This window comes from Lemur catta, chromosome 12 (assembly GCF_020740605.2).
Source record: "Lemur catta isolate mLemCat1 chromosome 12, mLemCat1.pri, whole genome shotgun sequence".
NCBI lineage: Eukaryota > Metazoa > Chordata > Mammalia > Primates > Lemuridae > Lemur > Lemur catta.
In genome coordinates, this window is record NC_059139.1 from 69227210 (window position 1) to 69247654 (window position 20445).

At 33.5% G+C, this 20445-nt stretch overlaps 1 protein-coding gene and 1 long non-coding RNA gene across 2 annotated transcripts in view; one reads left to right on the plus strand and one right to left on the minus strand.

Annotated features, from left to right (window-relative positions):
- Positions 1-2177, plus strand: part of LOC123648309 — a 59056-nt gene extending 56879 nt beyond the window's left edge. The window contains exon 6 of the long non-coding RNA XR_006738561.1: positions 2127-2177. This is a non-coding gene — a long non-coding RNA (uncharacterized LOC123648309). The remainder of the gene's footprint in view (positions 1-2126) is intronic.
- Positions 1-20445, minus strand: part of SLCO6A1 (solute carrier organic anion transporter family member 6A1) — a 75671-nt gene that overhangs the window by 14312 nt on the left and 40914 nt on the right. Inside the window, exons 8-9 of the mRNA XM_045566029.1 lie at positions 13485-13680; positions 3075-3228 (exon numbers count right to left, since the gene is read on the minus strand). Of these exons, the coding sequence (XP_045421985.1) occupies positions 3075-3228; positions 13485-13680 (350 nt within the window). The remainder of the gene's footprint in view (positions 1-3074; positions 3229-13484; positions 13681-20445) is intronic.

Here is a 20445-nt window from a genome sequence, read left to right on the forward strand (position 1 = left end):
TGACATCTTTTAAAATATCACTTTGGCTGCTATCCTGAGACTACTGGACCATGTCGGCAAAAGTAAAAGCAGATGAAGCAGTTAAAAAGCAATAGAAATAAGGTGCAAGACAATAGTACTTGGGGTCAGGATAGTATCAGAGAAAATGATGAAAACTGTCAGATTCAGCATTGACTTTGAAAGTAGACGTAAAATGTCTTGCTAAAAGATTCTAGAGTGGAAATGGTTACCAGAAAGAGAAATTCATATGGAAACAGCCTCCCTGGGAGAAACTAAGGCCTTCAGTCAAGAGAGGCAGTCAGTTCATAGTTCACAGAGAGAACCAAGAAAATAAATACCACAACTTCTCTTTTTTACCCCCTATCTTTTTGATTTTTTTGCTAGCATTGCACTCATTATGACCTTAATTCTGTCATAAGCCAGAGGGCAAAGGAGCTCTCATCCTACAGCTCAGTACCCTGGGACAATGAGCATGCTAGAGAAGTTGAAAAGTGGATCTGGAGGATAGATAGACTAAAGGTATGTAGCAAAACAAATAGCTGCAGGTCATAGAATTTAAGCTAACTAAGGGTAGAAGTAAAAATATAAAGAAGGTTTAGTGAACTGATGGCAGAATTAGGAGATATTAAGCTCTGGAAGGGCTAAAGAATTGAGGGGTCCATGTCTAAGGGGGAGTGAGATGCAAGAGAGGAAGCTGTAGTTTAACAGTGGGATGACTGACATTGAGATCATGGAAGAAGTAAAGTTATTGAAAATAAAAGGCCTAGGGTGTGACTATGGAAGGATGGTAGATGAGGCAGGGTGCAAACAAGATTACTGGGAAAATATGAGTCAAGGAATTATAAGGGTAGAGTACTTTAGAAAGAGTTTGAAGATAAATTTCAAAATCACTAAACATGGTATTAGAAAGATTGCCACCACTTTAATACTGGACTGCCCAGGCTCCAGAACTGTGAGAAATAAATTTGTTTTCCATATAAAATACTCAGTCTGTGGTATTCTGTTATACCAACACAGAATGGGCTAAGATACTCATTGATACTTTTGGATAATAAGAAAGAGTGTCAGTGAACCAGGGCTTAAAATCCTCAAGGAATGAGAGGAAGAAATTTTGAGTCTGAAAATGACTATAACCAGGAAGGCAGTAAAAGTCATGCCTTTTGAAGTATTTAAAAAACAAAATTCTTCTGCCTTGTCTTTGAAATTAAAAGACCCTGATGGAATCTGCAAAATAACAGCTGGAATAAGTTTCAATGATGGAGGTTTGGGAAGAAGTAGGAAGAAAATTCTCTGATGATTAGTGGCATACTGCTAATAGTAGTTTCTGCTATTCTAAGTTTTCCTTTGGAGACAGTATTTTCATCAAGGATAATTGTCCTGTTGGGTAATTTCTGACAGATCTATTTTATTCTTCTTTCAATTTTTATGAAAAAACATTTTCTTCAAGAAAAATATTTGTTTCTTCTTTCAATTTTTATTAAGTGTCAAATGCTATCACACAATTTGGCTATTTTGTGGATTATTTCTATCACTATTATTCATTATGAATTAATTATTCCTTAAAGAAATATAAGAAAATTATGAAGAGTTTCATAAAATAGAAGGAAATTCCATAAAAGGGATTCCCCAGAAAAGGGAAGAGGGGTTGGAGCTATGTAATGGATACTCTGTTTACCTCTTGACTATCCCATGGGATCTAAACACCAAGGTCAAACAATTCTGTTGTAAATTGTGACATGGTGAGCATTTAAAAAATAATTTATGTACTATAAAATAGAGGACAGAGGTAAGTGGAGTATAGATAAAGCAATATTTTTCATAAATTAATAAATTTTCCATAAGTTAATAAATTATAATTGGTATATGGAAGTTCATTATTTTTTGTTACATTTAAAACTTTTCACAATAGCATATTTTAAAGATTTTAAGCATAACGTATAACCTTTAAAAAGAAAGGTTTTTAAAAAGGGTACATAAGCTTTTTTATATGAATGCTCAATAAAAATCTGAATATATATTACTAAATTGTAAGCCAGTGAAAACATTACTATGAGGAACTAAATTAAAGTTGGTCAGGTATGCTAATTTCTTGTATGTGTATAACAGGAAAATATATTGTTACACAGGTGTAAAATTAATAAAGGATTTTATCACCAATTAAGGAAGGTGACACACCCATCAATCAGGAAATATACCTCCTTGTTGCTCTTTCCCATTCACAAGGACTAGCCAGAACACGGAAAGAGGAACAGAATATTAAGAGCCTGTGTCCATACTTCTGTGCAACTTAAAAGGTAAAAATGTAGCAGAAAGTCCATTATTTTACAGCTTATTTATGAAACTTTGGATATTAAAAAATTAACCCAAACAAGTCGAGTGGTCAACTACTTTCCATGACAAAATAAGAAAATGTGTTAGGAGATGGTAGAAGGCCCAGGGAAATAAGGGATTCTGATGGTAATGGCCACAAAAATGAACAAATAGAAAAGTTTTAAAATGCTCCCAATTCATGTAAATGCCAAACGACAAGCAGGAATAACATATATTCAATTTCACATCACATATTACTACCCTATGAATCTTCTTTGACTCTTACTTTTCTGGTGGGGCAGAAACAGCAACACCAAGGTATAGAGTAAACATTTTGAACTTCTTAGCAGAAGGAAAAACTGAGTGAAAGGTGACCAAATGGCTAGTATTGGTCAACCCCTTGGCGTGGGAAAGATTGTAGTTCAAGGAGTTGGGAGATTGGGTGCTGCTGATAGGTAGCATAAAACTAAGAAAAACTACATAAGTGGAAGACAAAATGCTCTCTTGGGCTTTTTGTTTTTTCAACGTAGCTATGGCAAGAGGTATATAACAGTCCCCCACTGCTTTAAAACTATAAAATTGTGATAATATGTAAGCACATTTTAATGCAGGAGTATCTATTTCATGCCCAATTTCCATAAGCTGTTTGTATGGTGATAACATGAAGAAAATTTTTTTCCTTCATTTTAATATTAAAAAATGGAAAATAAGAAAAAAGCTTTTATAGAGACCTAGGAGAGGAAGGAACATATTAAAATAATTACCCTTTGTTTGTTTAACATTTTAGAATATGTACAGCCTGCAAAGCAGGGAGAAAAATATTCAATATCATCTCTTCCACATATAGAACTATGAACTGAAGATGAGCATCTACATTGTTCATTGCAAGGAGCTGTGAGGTTTCCCAACTGCCCTGTTCTGTAAAAACAAGATTGCATGTAATTATATTACCATTGTTTTATAATTATTAATATATATCAAGATATTAATATCAATATAATTCATAAAAATATGCTTATTGAAATAATTTCTTTAACAGCTTTAGTGAGTTATAACTGATATGCAATAAACTGCACATATTTAGAGGGTGCAATTTGAAATATTTTGATACATGTACACACTTGTGAGATCATCACCACACTCATCCTAACAAACATAATTATCAGCCCCCAAAATTTCCTTATGCCCATGTGTAATTCCTCCACCCCCTGGCATACACTGATCTACTTTCTGTTACTATTTATTAGTTTGAATTTCCTAATGTTTTATGAAATGGAATCATACAGTATGTATACTTTCCTTGACTGCCTTCATGCAGCTGTTCTTTATATGGTTTTTGTGTAGTTATATACCTCCATGTTTTTTGGGTAAATATTTAAGTTTTAACTTTTTAAGAAACTCTCAAACAGTTTTTCCACAGTGGTTTCATATTTTGCATCCCCATCAGCAGTGTATTAAGAGTTTCAGTTGTTCTCCACATTTCTTATTAATACTTGGTATAATCTTTTTTATTTTAGACATTCTAACTGGGCTATGGTAGTTTCATATTGTGATTTTTTAATATGCATTTTGCCAGTGACTATTGATGTTGATCATCTTTCTATGTGCTTATTTTCCATCTATGTATATTGACTAAATGTTCAAATTGTTTGCCCATTTTCATTGGGTTGTTTTCTTAGTATTAAGCATTGAAAATACTTGATATACTGTATTCTCTAAAGAACTAAAAAGTTCTTTGTTATAGTGGACACGCTTGAAGCTCTGACTCGGGGGGGTGGGGGGGCACGGGGGGGTGGACACGGGCAATATACATAACCTAAACTTTTGTACCCCCATAATAAGTTGAAATTAAAAAAAAAAACAAATATCTTTTCATAGTTCATGGCTTGTTTTTTTCCTTTTTTAAACAGTCTTTCAAAGAACAGTTTCTTAATTTTGATGAAATCCAACTTATCAATTTATTTCTTGTCACACCATATGTTTGATGTCCTATCTACGAAATCTTTGCCTAAACCAAGGTCAAAAGTATTTTCCCTTATAGTCCTGGAATTTTATATTTCACATTTACATCTACAATCCATTTGAACTAATTAGTTTATATGGCGCAAAGTGCGGATCAAAGTTCATTTGTATATAGGTATGTAATTATTCTAACATAATTTGTTTAAATGACTGTATGTTCTCCACTGTATTTTATATGCATCCTATCAAATATTAATTACACATATATGTGTGGGTTTAGTTCTATAGACTCTCCATTCTGTTCTACTGATGCATTTATCACTTTCATGACTACCACAGCTTTACAAAAAGTCTTGAAATCAAATTTTAGTCCTTCTTTTTTGTTGTTCTTTGGAATTGTCTTAGCTTTAATAGGTTCTTTGAATATCTATATAAATTTAAAACTTATTTTGCCAATATCTGAAGATGAAAATGCTAGGATTTTAATTGTGATTGCATTAAATACAAACATCAACTTGAGAATTAACATCTTAACAATATTGAGTCTTCCAACCCACAAACATGAGTGATCTCTACATTAAAAATTTAGATCTTTAATTTCTCTTAGGAATATTTTGTAATAATGAGAATATAGGTCATTCACACCTTTAATCAGATTTATCCTTAAGTATTTGTTTCTTGATACAATCAGTAATGGAAATTTTTGTTTAATATCAATTTTTGCTTATTTGCAGGTAAAAATACCTTAAATTATTGCATATTAATCTTGTCTTCTGTAGTATTTTTTCTTTTCTTGATACTATAGTTAATGGTATTATTTTTAATAATGGTTTCTGCTTACTTGTAGGTAGTACTTACAAATACCATAGATTCTTGCATGTTGATCTTGTATACTGCAACCTTACTAAAGTTATCTTACTTGTTCTAGTGGTTTTATGATTTTCTAAATAGACAATTGTGTCTCCAAATAAACACAGTTTTACTTCTTTTTTTTTTCTATCTGGATGCCCTTTATTTATTTATTTTTCCTCTTACATTATTGTAATGGCTAGACTTTCAGTGTAATGTTAAAATAGAAGTATTGAAAGCATATATCCTTTTTTTGCTCCTGATTATTCAGTATTTCATCACTGTCTTAGTCTGCTTGGGCTGCTATAACAAAATACTGGGTGGCACAAACAATAGACATTTATTCCTGATAGTTATGGAGACTGGAAAGTCTAAGAACAAGTGCCAGCTGGGTAGATTCTGTGTTTGGTGAGGGCCCTCTTCTTGGATTGCATACTGCCACCTTCTCACATGAAGCAAAGAGGGAAGGCTCTGGTCTATTCCCCTTCTTATAGGACATTAATTTCATCATGAGGACTCCATTCTCATGACCTCATCTATGCCTAATTACCTCCCAAAGGTTCCACTCTCCACTACCATTACATGGGGGATTAGAGCCTCAACATATGAATGGAGGGATATACAAACATTCAGCCCATAATAATTATTAGTATGATGTTGCTGTAGGTTTTCATAAATTCCCTCACTAGATTGAGGCACTTCCCTTCCATTCCTAGTTTCTTAGTTTATTAGAAATGGATGCTGAATTTTATCCAGTGGGGTTTTATTGGCATCTATTGAGATTTTAATAGGGTTCTTTCATTTTTAGTTTTTTAATATGGTAGGTTACATCAAGTGATTTTCAAACATTAAACCAACCTTGCAATTTCTATGATAAATCTTGCTTGGTCATGATTTATTTTCCTTTTAATATATTATTAGATTCAGTTCACTAAAATTTTTAAATTGTTTTTGCATCTATTCACATGAGAGATAGGTCTATAGTTTTCTTACAATATTGTTATCTGGTTTTGCCATCAGGATAATGTAGGTCTTGCAGAATGAGTTAGGAAGTATCCACTCCTTTTCAATTTTCTGAAATGATTTGTGTGGTATTACAATTAGCTAGTCTTTAAATGTTTGATAGATTTCACCAGTGAAACCATTTAGACCTGGAGTTTCTTTGTCAGAAATCTGTAGTTAACATTTAATTTATTTAATAAATATATAAATTATTTCTTTTTGAGTTTGTATCTTTCAAAGGATTTATCCATTTCATGGAAGTTGTCAATTTTGTTGACATAAAGTAATTCCATAATATTATCCTATTACCCTTTTTATATAATTAGAATTTATAGTGTCATTGCATCACATCTCTGACTCTTGATACTCTCTATCTCTCACCTAAGAGGCAAAAAACTAGAGGTTTAGCAATTTTATCAATTTTCTAAAAATACTATCAGAATGTTTTTATTGATTTACTCCATTAGTTTTCTCATTTCCACTTCATTGATTTCTACTATGATTTTAATTGTTTCCTTTCTTCTTATTTTGAGATACATCTGCTCTAATGTTTCCAGTTTTTTAAAGATAGAAACAAAACAGTTATTGTTTTGAGACGTTTTTCTTTTCTAACGTAGGCTTTTAATGCCACACATTTTCTCCTAAGTACTGCTCTAGCAGCATTCCAAAATTTTGTTACAGTATGTTTTCCATTTTCATTCACTTCAATATACTTTCCAATTTTCCTTTTGAAAAAATTATTTGACCCACAAATAATTATTATTACTTAGAAGTTTTATTTGGTTTCAAATATTTGGGGCTTTTCCAGAAATCTTTTCTTAATTAACTGATACTTAATTTAATTATATTGTGGCCAGAAAATTTAATTCCACTGCATGGCTTGAATCTTTTTAAATCTATTGAGACTTGATGTACAACCCAGAATATGGTCTATCTTGGTAACTGTTTTATGTACATTTGAACAGAATATGTATTATGTTATGTTGAAAATTTATACAAATGTCAATTAGGTTGGTTGACAGCGTTGTTCAAACTGATTTTTTGGTCTACTGACCACTGATTGTTTGGTCTACTTTTTCTATTCATTACTGAGTCTACTTCTATTCATTATCTGACTATATGTGTGGATTTCTCCATTTCTCCTTGCAGTGTATAAGTTTTTGCTCCACATATCTTAAAGCTTTTTCATGAGGTTCACAAATGTTTAGAACTGTTATGTATTCTTGATAAACTGGCTACTTTATCATTATGTAATGACTTTTTTTATTACTGCTAAAATATTCTTTGCTTTCCAAATTACTTTGTGTGATATTATACTCCAGCTTTCTTTTGATTATTTTTAATATGATACACCTTTTCCTAGCCTTTTTAAATTCATCTACTAGTGTCTGTATATGAAATGTATTTCTATTATGCAGCACATACAGTCAGATCTTGCTTTTTTACTGAATTAAATATTCACTGTCTTTTAATTGAGATATTTAAACCATTTAATAAGATTACTATATGGTTAGGTTTACATATACCCTCTTTTTGTTTTTCATTTGTTCTTCTCTTTCCTGTTTCCCCTTTTCTGTATAAATTGGGATTAAATAAATATTTTTGTATAATTTCATTTGAACTCCTATGTCGGCTTACTAGCTATGACTCTTTGCCATGTTAGTGATTGCTTCAGAATTTATAATATACATTTTTAACTTAACATAGTCTACTGATGTGATTTTATAGCATTTCATGTAAACCCATATTATTCTATTTTATTAATAAATACTTAATTTTAAAGAGAAAAAATGATAATATCAAAAGCATATATGTTTACCCATGTAGTCACCATTTCCTTTACTTTTCTTCCCTTTGTGTAAATTCATATTTTCATCTGGTTTCATTTTATTTCTGCCTGAAAGACTTCATTTAACATTTCATGTACTGAAAGTCTATTGGTCAAGAATTACTTATATTTTTCTATCAACAAAATCTAAAATTATTTCTCCTTTATTTTATTTACTTATTTATTTTTTATTTTTTTTTTGAGGCAGAGTCTTGCTCTGTTGCCTGGGCTAGAGTGAGTGCCGTGGTGTCAGCCTAGCTCACAGCAACCTCAAACTCCTGGGCTTAAGTGATCCTACTGCCTCAGCCTCCTGAGTAGCTGGGACTACAGGCATGCGCCACCATGCCCGGCTAATTTTTTCTATATATATTTTTAGTTGGCCAGATAATTTCTTTCTATTTTTTTTTAGTAGAGATGGGGTCTCACTCTTGCTCAGGCTGGTCTCGAACTCCTGACCTCGAGCAATTCACCCACCTCGGCCTCCCAGAGTGTTAGGATTACAGGCATGAGCCTCCGAGCCCAGCCTCTCCTTTATTTTTGACAGATATTCTAGCTTGGAACAGAAATCCACGTTGACTTTCTTTTTATTCCATTGTTTTCTTACCTGCATTTGTTTCTGATGAAAATTTTCTGTTACCCTTATCTGTGGTCCTCTATGCCTAAAGTATTTTTCTTACCTCTTGCTAATTTTAATATTTTTTCTTTATCACTTATTTTGAACAATTTGATTATGATATACCATGATGAAATTTTCTTCATGTTTCTTGTACTGAAGGTTTGGTGAGTTTTTTTAAGTCTGTAGGTTTATAGTTTACAGAAAATTTGAAAAAAATTGGCATAATATCTTGAAATATTTTTATTTCTCCATATTGGGGGAGAAATAAAAGTCTCCACTTTTGGGGATTTCATCTACACATATAGTTAGCCACCTAAAATTGTTCAAACCACTGTTGATTTGCTCATTTTTATTAATTCTATTTTCCCTGTTTCCATTTGTATAGTTTACATAGCAACTGATTTTGAGTTCACTGATCTTTTCTTCTGCAATATCTAATCTGATATTAATCTCACACAGTGTATTTTTTATTAATATCTCACACATTTTAGTTTCCATTTCTAAATGTTTAACAGGGTTTTTAAAAATACCTTCTACCTCTTATAACATATGTAATGCAACACAATAACTGTGTTAATGTCCTTCTCTGAGAATTTTAACATTTATATCAGTTATAGGTCAATTTTCATCAAGTGATATATGTACTCATTATGGGAAGAGAATTTTGTAATTTTTTTTATTTTTTGCTTCTGTTTTTTGTTGAGAGCCAGACATGATGTATCCGGTACAAGAACTGAGCTAAGTGAAGTTTTATGTTTATCTGTCGAGAAGTTAGTCTGTGTTTAATGTTCGCTGTAGCTGGGGGTGTCAGAGGCCTCAGTATTTTGTAGTATCCTCATGTTTGTCTTCTCTATTGTCTTTGAGTTTCCCTAGTAACTCTTTATTCAATAAGTATGTCATGTAGCTTTCTCATTTGTAATTTACTGTTATTGTACTAGATATCTCTTGATGTGGTCCTAGGATATTTAGAAGAGGAAGAATCCTATAATCTTAAGACTGAATTTGAGGCTTTTGTGGTTTTTGTAGTGAGCCTAAGTCTCTGGGTTGTGACCTCCAGAAGTTCTTCTTGGTCTTTTTTGTCTTTTCTTTATGTGAGACAGAAAGATTAGAGGGGTTGACTTGTCTAATTGTGCTTCCTTCTAAAGTTTGGTAGGGAAACTCTGGTGAAGATGTTTCTCTCCCAGGCAGGCTTTTTTGATGAAGAGAACAGACCACTCTGGATATATTTCAAGATGGTTGCTTTCTCTTTCCCACTGCCCCAAACATAAGAAATTTTTTTTTCTTTTACCATCTTCACCTTGAGAACCTGGTGGAGCTTCTGGATGTAAGAGTCATGAAAGTTTGTGGGTCCCCTTAAGACTGGGCCCCCAAAAGTTTTCAACTCTCAAACCTAGCAGAAGAAAAGAAATAACTAAGATCAAAGCGACACTAAATGAAATTGAGAATAAAAGAAATATACAGAAGATCAACAAAACCAAAAGCTGGTGTTTTGAAAAGATAAACAAAATTGACAGATCTCTTGCCGGATTGACAAGAACTCGAAGGGAAAGGACTCTAATAAACTCAATTAAAAATGAAAAAGGAGAGGTCACAATAGACACCGCAGAAACACAAAATATTATCTTTGATTACTATAAAAACCTATATGCCCCAAAACTACATGATGTGGAGGAAATGGACAAATTCCTGGAAACACACAACCTCCCTAAGTTCACCCAGGAGGAATTAGAATTCCTGAACAGACCAATATCAAGCATAGAAATTGCAGCAGTAATTAAATATCTTCCAAAAAGGAAAAGTCCTGGACCAGATGACTACACTTCCAAGTTCTATCAAACATACAAAGAAGAATTCATACCTATACTACAGAAATTATTCCACAACATTGAGGAAGATGGTATCCTCCCTAACTCATTCTACAAAGCCAACAACACCTTGATATCAAAACCAGGAAAGGACACAACAAAAAAAGAAAACTACATACCAATACCCCTCATGAATATTGATGCAAAAATCCTCAACAAAATTGTAGCAAATTGAATCCAACAGCATATCAAAAAAATAATTCACCATGACCAGGTGGGCTTTATACCAGAGATGCAAGGCTGGTTCAACATATGCAAATCTATAAATGCAATTCACCTCATAAATAAAAGCAAGAACAAAGACCGTATGATTCTCTCAACAGATGCAGAAAAACGTTTGACAAAGTCCAGCATACCTTTATGATAAAAACTCTTAGCAAAATAGGCATAGATGGGACATACCTTAAAATTATCAAGGCCATATATGATAAACTCACAGCCAATATCATTCTGAACGGGGAAAAATTAGATCTGGAACCAGTCAAGGATGCCCACTATTCCCAGTTCTATTCAACATAGTGTTGGAAGTCCTTGCCAGAGCAATTAGACAAGAGAAGGGAATTAAGGGCATCCAAATGGGGGCAGAAGAGATCAAACCCTCACTCTTTGCTGATGATATGATATTATATCTCAAAAACCCCAAGGATTCAACCAAGAGACTCCTAGAATTGATAAATGAATTCAGTAAAGTCTCAGGATACAAAATCAAAACACACAAATCAGAGGCATTCTTATAGGCAAATAACAGTCAAGCCAAAATTCAAATAAAAAATGTAGTACCAATTGGATATCAGACTGGGATGGGGGGTGGGAGGAGGGGATGGGTGTATGCCTACATGATGAGTGCGTTGCACACCCTCTGGGGAATGGTCATGCTTGAAGGTGCAGACCCGGGGAGGTGGGGGGGGAGGGGATGGAGGTATGATTACATGATGAGTGCCAGGCGCACTGTCTGGAGAATGAGAATGGACGCGCTTGGGACTCTGACTCGGGGGGATGGGCGGGACATGGACAATGTATATGACCTGAACTTATGTACCCCCATGATGAGCTGAAATAAAAAAAATAAAATAAAATAAAATAAAAAATAAAATAAAAAATGTAGTACCTTTTACGATAGCCTCAAAGAAAATTAAATATCTAGGAATATAAATATGTTTAATGAAAGAGGTGAGAGACATATACAGCGAAAACTATGAAACACTAAGAAAAGAAATTGTAGAAGATGTAAACAGATGGAAAAATCTACCTTGCTCATGAATTGGTAGAATCAACATCGTTAAAATGTCCATACTACCTAAAGTGATCTACAGAATTAATGCAATCCCTATCAAAGTACCATCATCATTCTTTACAGATCTAGAAAAAATAATTCTATGCTTTGTATGGAACCAGCGAAGACCTGGTATAGCCAAAGCAATCTTAAGCAGAAAGAACAAACTAGGAGGTATCAGTCTACCAGACTTCAAGCTGTACTACAAGGCTATAGTAACTAAAACAGCATGATATTGGCAAAAGAATAGAGACGTAGTCCTTTGGAACAGGACTGAGAATCCAGAGATGAAACCATCTGCATATTGTCATCTAATCTTTGACAAAGTAGACAAAAATATACACTGGGGAAAAGATTCTCTTTTCAATAAATGGTGCTGGGAAAACTGGATAGCTACATGCAGAAGATTGAAACTGGATTCCCACCTCTCACTTTTTACAAAAACCAGTTCAAGATGGATAACAGACTTAAACCTAAGGCATGAAACCTTAAGAATCCTAGAAGAAAATGTAGGGAAGACCCTTTCAGACATCAGCCTAGGCAAAGAATTTATGACGAAGACCCCCAAAGCAGTCACAGTAGCTACAAAAATACACAAATGGGACCTCATCAAAATAAAAAGCTTTTGTATAGCCAAGGAAACTATCATTAGAGCGACTAGGCAACCTACAGAATGGGAGAAAATATTCGCATGTTATACATCTGACAAAGGGGTGGTAACAAGAATCTATCTAGAACCCCCAAAAATCAACATGAAAAAATCAAACAACCCCATCAATAAATGGGCAAAGGACATGAACAGAAACTTTTCAAAAGAAGACAGAATAATGGTCAGGAAACACGTAAGAAAATGCTCAATGTCTCTAATCATTAGGGAAATGTAAATCAATCACCTAACCCCAATGAGATTGGTCTTTATCAAAAAATCTCAAAGCAACAAATGCTGGCAAAGATGTGGAGAGATAGGAACACTCTTACACTGCTGTGGGACTGGAAACTAGTGCAACCTCTGTGGAAAAGAATTTGGAGATACCTCAAAGAGCTAAAAATAGAAATACCATTTAATCCAGCAATAGCACTATTAGGCATCTACCCAAAGGAAGAAAAGTCATTCTATAATAAAGACATCTGCACTCAAATGTTTATGGCATCACAATTCACTATAGCAAGGAAGTGGAAACAACCCAAGTGCCCATCAATCCATGAGTGGATTAATAAAATATGGTATATGTATACAATGGAATGCTACTCGATTATAAAAAATGACAGTGATCTAGCACCTCTTATATTTTCCTGGATAGAGCTTGAACCTATCCTCTGAAGTGAGGTATCACAAGAATGGAAGAATAGGCACCATGTGTACTCGCCATCAAATTGGCACTGACTGATCAACACTAAGGTGCTCACACAGTAGTAATATTCTTTGGTAGTTGGGGGCTTGGGAGTGGGTAAACTCACAACTAATGGATGTGGTGAGTGTTGGTGGGGGGAAAGGGCACATCTCAAATCACGGTTTGGATGTGGCAAAGTCATAACATGTAACCAAAATGTTTGTATCCACATAATATACTGAAATAAAAACATTAAAAAATTAAAAGAGAATATTTGTTCCCTTACTATAAAAGTTGAAACTATTCTTTATATTTCTTTTATACCTCCAATAATTCCAAGAATGATATGAACATAGAAAGATTACTGAATAAATAATTAATTGACTGAGAAATATGCTGTTGAATTTCGATGTTAAAGTCTAATATACAAGATTATATTTATATTTACCCATCATAGTCTTCAGTGATCCCAGCAAACTTCCCTGGATCACAGCGTACAAAAATGATAAACCCAAGCAGTGTAAGTGATACAGCAGACGTAACTATTACAAATATCATAAGGGCTCTAGAAGACATTTCTAATGTGGAAACAATGATACCTCCCAGAAGCTGGCCAAGTGCACTTCCTGGAAGTAAAACAAGTCCTAAGAGAAAAGAAAAGGAGGAAAACACAGTTAGAAAATAATCAGCTGACAGTACAGATAATTCATATTGATGCAATCCCCTCTGCTCTAAACATATAGCAAACATAGATTTAAATTAAAAGACAGAGCAAAAGCTTAAAGCCATGACAAATATCTTAATAAACTTGAACCTTAAAAGAAACACAAACGTGAGTAAGGCTAAAGCCATAGGCCTGCTTAACTTTAGGGCAGTGACAGTGAAGTTTTGCTCTTATGTAGTAATCATATCTAAAAAAGACCCAGGAACTTAATCCATGCAAAACAAAAGATAGGAGCTGTCTTATAGAGAGCTATTTATTAGCAAGCTGATTAGATTTATATCTTATCACAGAAGGCATGATTACAGTGACCAGAGTTCACAGAGATTTGTTAACAAGAATTGAACCAAGCCACTCATTGGTTCTGTGAATGCATGTGCAATATCGACAATCTCACAACAAAGCAGGACTCCAGACTAGCCATTATAAGATAGTTTTCTAGTCAGGCATAAGTAATTAGAAATAGGCAAAGCAAAGAAATAGGAGGAGGAGGGAAAGAAGAAGAAATGTATTAGAAAATAACCAGATGAAGATAGCACAGTAAATTTATACATTGATGCAATCCTCTCTGCCCTAAATATATAGCAATGGTATATTTAAATATGAGTATAGAAAGAAAAATATGACAAAAACAAAGAAGATTCATTAGTACTAGTTTAATTTATATCACAGAAGTATCTAAAGCAGATTTGAAAATAGGCAATTTTAGAATACTCAAAAAGATAAATGACATAAAAATGAAATGTTCCATAAAAATAAAGAAGAAAAATAAAAATAGGAAGGAATAAAACAAGTGGATGAAAAAAGAACAAATAAGAAACTCAGATATTAAAAGATATAATTATTAAAGTAAAAACTCAAATCTCAGGATAATCTTCAGACTAGAGACAACTGTAAGTAAACTGATGAATTTGAAATAAGCACTGTATTATTCACACAGTGTGTGATTAAAAAAAAAGATAGAAAAAGGAATGAAAGAAGAGTAACCAAAATGAGTAGTTAAAAGACAATGAATATAGTGGAGAAAACTGGCAAACACTCCCTCAGCCAGGTGATCAAGGAAAATGCAAAAATAGTCATATGGATAGTATATCCCCCTGATAGGAAAATGGCATTTACCTCTGTGGTCTTCCTTCCAAAACCTATAACCCCAGTCTAATCATGACAAAACATAAGAAAATTTTCAGTAGAGGAACATCCTACAAGATACCTGACCAGTATTCCTCAGAACTTTGATGACTAGTACTCACTGAAACAAGGAAAGACTGAGAAATTGTCATAGCCAAGAAGAGCCAAAAAAAAAAAAAAAAATGACAACTAAATATAATGTGTTTTGCAGGATGAAATCCTGCAACATAAAAAGGAAATTAGGTAAAAATTGAGACAATTTGAATAAACTATTTAAGTAGTAATAATGTGTTAACAGTGGTTCATTAACTGTAACAAATCTACCATACTAATGTAAGATGTTAATAAAAAGGGGAATTGAGTGTACAGTATATGGGAACTCTCTGTACTATCTTCAGAATATTTCTGTAAACCTAAAACTTAAAAAAAATAAAGTTGTTTGCTAAATAAGATAATAAGAATAGAATAAGAGGCTCCACAAAAAGTTTTACAGCAGTTGTGAAAAATGCAATGAAAGGAATATCAGAAAAATTATAGCTGAGAATGAGAAATTTACATAATTAATGAAATATTAGCCCTGGGAATAAATGTACACTCCAACTACTACTGAAAAGTATTTTAAAAATTCATTTTTACAGATAAGAAAACAAGGTAGGAAAACTCCATAACATCAAGAATAAAGCAAAAATTATAAAAGCTGCTAGAGAACATATTACTTGCAAAAGAATGATAATTACAATGATAGTTTTTTTAAAACATAAAATTAATAACCTAGACCAAATATGTACACACACACACACACACACACACACACAAACACATACACAAACAAAATCCTGAGGAGTGAGGACAGTGAACTGTCACTGGATAGTTAAAATCTCCTAAAGAAATCAGGGGGCAAAGTATGAATAAAAAAATGAGTCCATCAAGAGAAGGCAGAATAGTAGAGGGGAAAAGAAGCAAAATAAAAGGGCAGTAAACAAAAAAATACAAGAAAGAAGTTAAAAATTATTTAAATATTTTAGAATTCATAGTAATGATAAATGGATAAAACAACTATTTTAAAAACATAATTAAATTGGATATTTTTTACTATAGAAAATTTGAAAATAAAGCAGAGAAAAAATATAGAACACAAAATTGTAAATCATGAAGATGTATGTACATACATAATGACATTGTATAAAATAAATGATGTAAAAACTGTCTAGATCCAGGAGATAATTTAAAATCCATAAATAGACTATTTTATCTCAGTTTTCTCAGAAATAGAGAGTTATCTTACAACACTATTAAAAATATAGAAATTAATAGTAGATTCAAACAATTGGTTGTTTTAAAAGAGAAAAACATATATTTAGAAATCAAAAATCTCTTCTCAATCCATGGCTTAAAGAAAAATATGATTATGAGAATTAAAAATTCTTAGAACTGGCCGGGCGCGGTGGCTCACGCCTGTAATCCTAGCTCTGGGAGGCCGAGGCGGGTGGATCGCTCGAGGTCAGGAGTTCGAGACCAGCCTGAGCAAGAGTGAGACCCCGTCTCTACTAAAAATAGAAAGAAATTATCTGGCCAACTAAAAATATATATACAAAAAAATTAGCCGGGCATGGTTGCTCATGCCTGTAGTCCCAGCTACTCGGGAGGCTGAGGCAGTAGGATCGCTTAAGCCCAGGAGTCTGAGGTTGCTGTGAGCTAAGCTGACGCCACGGCACTCACTCTAGCCCGGGCAACAAAGTGAGACTCTGTCTCAAAAAAAAAAAAAAAAAAAAAAAAAAAAAAAAATTCTTAGAACTGAGTAACATTTAAAATTATATCTAAGTGTGTTGGGTGCTACTAAAGAAAATCTATAGGCCAGGCGCGGTGGCTCACGCCTGTAATCCTAGCACTCTGGGAGGCCGAGGTGGGCGGATCACTCGAGGTCAGGAGTTCGAGACCAGCCTGAGCAAGATCGAGACCCCATCTCTACTAAAAATAGAAACAAATTATCTAGCCAACTAAAAATATATACAGAAAAAAAATTAGCCGGGCATGGTGGTGCATGCCTGTAGTCCCAGCTACTCGGGAGGCTGAGGCAGTAGGATTGCTTAAGCCCAGGAGTTTGAGGTTGCTGTGAGCTAGGCTGATGCCTTGGCACTCACTCTAGCCCGGGCAACAGAGCGAGACTCTGTCTCAAAAAAAAAAAGTAAGTCTATAAATAATAATACCTACATCATAAAATTGTTAGGGAAACTAAATTAATTAATATTTAACTGCTCAGGAAAGTATGTGGGCACAGAATAAACATATCAGTGTTTGTTAAAAGGGAGACATTTATAAACAGATATATTTATTAGAAAGTAAAACAGTACAAATAGGGGACAATATTTTCCAAGATAATTTGAGAATTGGAACTAAGTCAGTAACTTCAGAAGGATGAGCTGTAAGCCTGCGGGTAAGGAAGTCAAGAAGAAACAAACATTTTACCCTAGAATCTCAGACATTAAGAGCACTAGGTATCACTGAAGCAAAGGTGAGGTAGAATTAAAAACAAGATTGGATGACAGTCTATATAAAATGTTTGATCCCCAATTCTTACATCCACCCACATGCTGTATGATTGCCCCTCTGCACCCCAGCAGAAGACCCTAGGTTTATTCAGAGTTTGAACCAGACTGTAGGTTTGGGAAAACAATGCACATTTGTGAGCAAAAAATTGAGAACTCTAGGATTCTTACCCAACTAAGCTAAGAAAATATTGGCTGTTACAGTTATTACTCCAGGAAGAAGACTATAGGAATTCCCAACGAGAAAACTGTCTCAAGAGAAAAGATGCAAAAAGACTGGACATTGGGATTCAACAATTTACTATTAATACCTGGGTCCTTGAAAGAACATCCTACAAAGAGACAGGAGTTGAAAATTCAACAATGCACAGAACTTCCAATCAACTTTTAATGTAAATATATTATGGTCTGCCTAAAGGTACACAAATAATAATTATATACACTGATGAATTTTCAAAGTGAACATACCTATACAACCACCACTCAGATCAAAAATGGAACATTACCAGAAACCAAGAGGCTCTTTCATGAGCTCAGGATTTTATTTTTTTAAAAAAGAGAGTGAATCACTAAATATGCATACAGGTGGCTTCTTTCCTTCAAGATGTTTGAAAAATTCACTCCTGTCTTTTTATATAACGAAACATAGACTGCGCCTACTTATTGCTGAATAGTATTCCAGTAAGGCATATACCCCAGCTTATTCATTGTGATGTGCTTTTGTGCTGCTACTATAAAAATTCATGTACATGTCTTTTTGTAAACATTTACATCTCTGTTTAGTTTATTCTTAGGAGTGGAATTTATGTTGGGTATATAACTAGGAGTGGAATTTCTGGGTTAGGGATATTATGCATGTTCAGATTTTTGTGGTACTGCCCAACCGATTTACAAAGTAGTGAAACCAAGTTACACTCTCACCATTTCACTTTGGCAGTCAAACTATATGATATCCAAGGTTAGGTCATAAAAATGCCATGTACTTTTGCTCTCTTAGGTTACTTAATCTTGGAAATGCCAATTGCTGCTCCACATCCAAGCCAACATGTTTCTTTCTTTTTCATTTTAGCCATGCTGATGAATGGATAGTAGAATTGCACTGTGGTTGCAATATGCATTTCACTGAAAACTAATGAAGGCAAGCACATTTTCATATGATTATTGGCCAATTTATATTATTTTTTGTAGAGTGCCTTTTCAAGGCTTTTGTCCATTTTTTATTGATTTTTTGCCTTTTTATTATTGTCAGATATTTTTACATATTCTAGATACAAATTCTTTTTAGAATAATTCTATTGAAAATATTGTGTTGCTTGCATTTTCACATTCTAATGTTGATATTTGATGAACAGAAGTTCTCAGTTGTAATTTAATACCACTTTTCATATTTTACTCCTTTATGGCTATGTGATTTGTGTCTTGTTTAAAAAATCTGTTTTCTCCAAGGCCATGAAGATATTTTCCCATGCCTTATTCTAATAAGTTTTATTTTACCATTTACATTTACATCTATAATCCATCTAGAATTAGTACTCATATATGTAGTGAGGTAGAAGTCAAAATTTACCTTTTTATAAAAATGTTTACTTGACCCAGTATCACTGTACAGCACTTTACCCTTAACTGTGGGACCCTCTATTCCATGCCACTGATCTATTTGTTTACCCTTGCACCAATTACACTGTCTTAATTACTATAGCTTTGTAACAGATCTTTTGGCAAATTGTATTTTCCAAAGATAGCTAAAATATTATCTCTTCTCACAGAAATGTGACCTTAGCACTCATTCCATTAAGTGGTTAGGTCTATGTCTTTCCCCCTTTAATCTAGGTAGGCAGTGAAACCATGTGATATCCAAGGTTAGGTCATAAAAAAATGCAATGTACTTTTGCTCTCTTAGGCTACTAGATCTTGGAACCAAGCCACCATGCCATGAGAAACCTAAAGCAGGCTATGGAGAGATCTGTGTGGAGAGAATTCAAGCTCTTATTCCTGCTTGTTTCCAGCCAACATCCAGCACAATTTTTCAGCAATGAGAGTGGGTCACCTTGAAACTAAATGCTTCAAACCCCAGTTAAACCTCTCCTGCTTATGACACATGGAACAGAAAGAAGCTGGCCCTACTGGGCTCTACCCAAATTTTAGATTTGAAATTAAATAAATAGCAGTAACTTAAAAAAAAAACACTGTTTTATGGCAATATTTTATAGCAATAGTAACTAGAACAAGTATTGATATCCAGTAGTATACGTCCTACAACTTTAGTCTTCTCCAAAACTGGTGCAACCATTTGGGGACTTGCATTTCCATATAAATAGTATTGACTTCTTTCAACTTCAATCAAACAACAAATAATACTGCTAAGAAATACGCCAAGATTTTGATTCAGGTTGCACTGAATCTACAGATCAATTTGAGAAGAGCTGACATCTTAAAATATTAAATCTTTTAATCAATGATTGCAGTATATTTCACCATGCATCAAGGTCTTTTAGGATTTCTTTCATTAATTTTTTAACTTCTCAGTGAGAGATCTTATATGCCTTCTGTTAGATGTATTCTTAATTATTTGTATTTCTATATTATCATAATGGTATTCTCAAAATTCTGTCTTCCATTTTTGCTGGAGATGTAAGTGAATACAACTGACATTTGTATATCGACTTTTTCTAGGTACATTATTAAATTCGTTGTTTAATTATACTTTTCCTGTATTACAGAATCTTTTAGACCTTTTAAAAGCTAATCATATTATCAGTTTTTAGTGAGAGTTTTACTTCTTGTTTTTCAATCTTAACAATTTTCATTTCTTTTTCTTGCCTTATTTTACTGTTTGGTACTTCACTTCCAGTGCAATGTTAAATAGAAGAGGTGATAGTGGACATCACAGTCATTCACTGAATTTCATAACATAAAACTTTAAATATTTCACCTTTAAGTATGTTGTTTGTTTTGGTTTTATTTTCTTTTACTTGCCATCAAATTCAAGTGTTTTTCTATATCTGTTAAGTGTT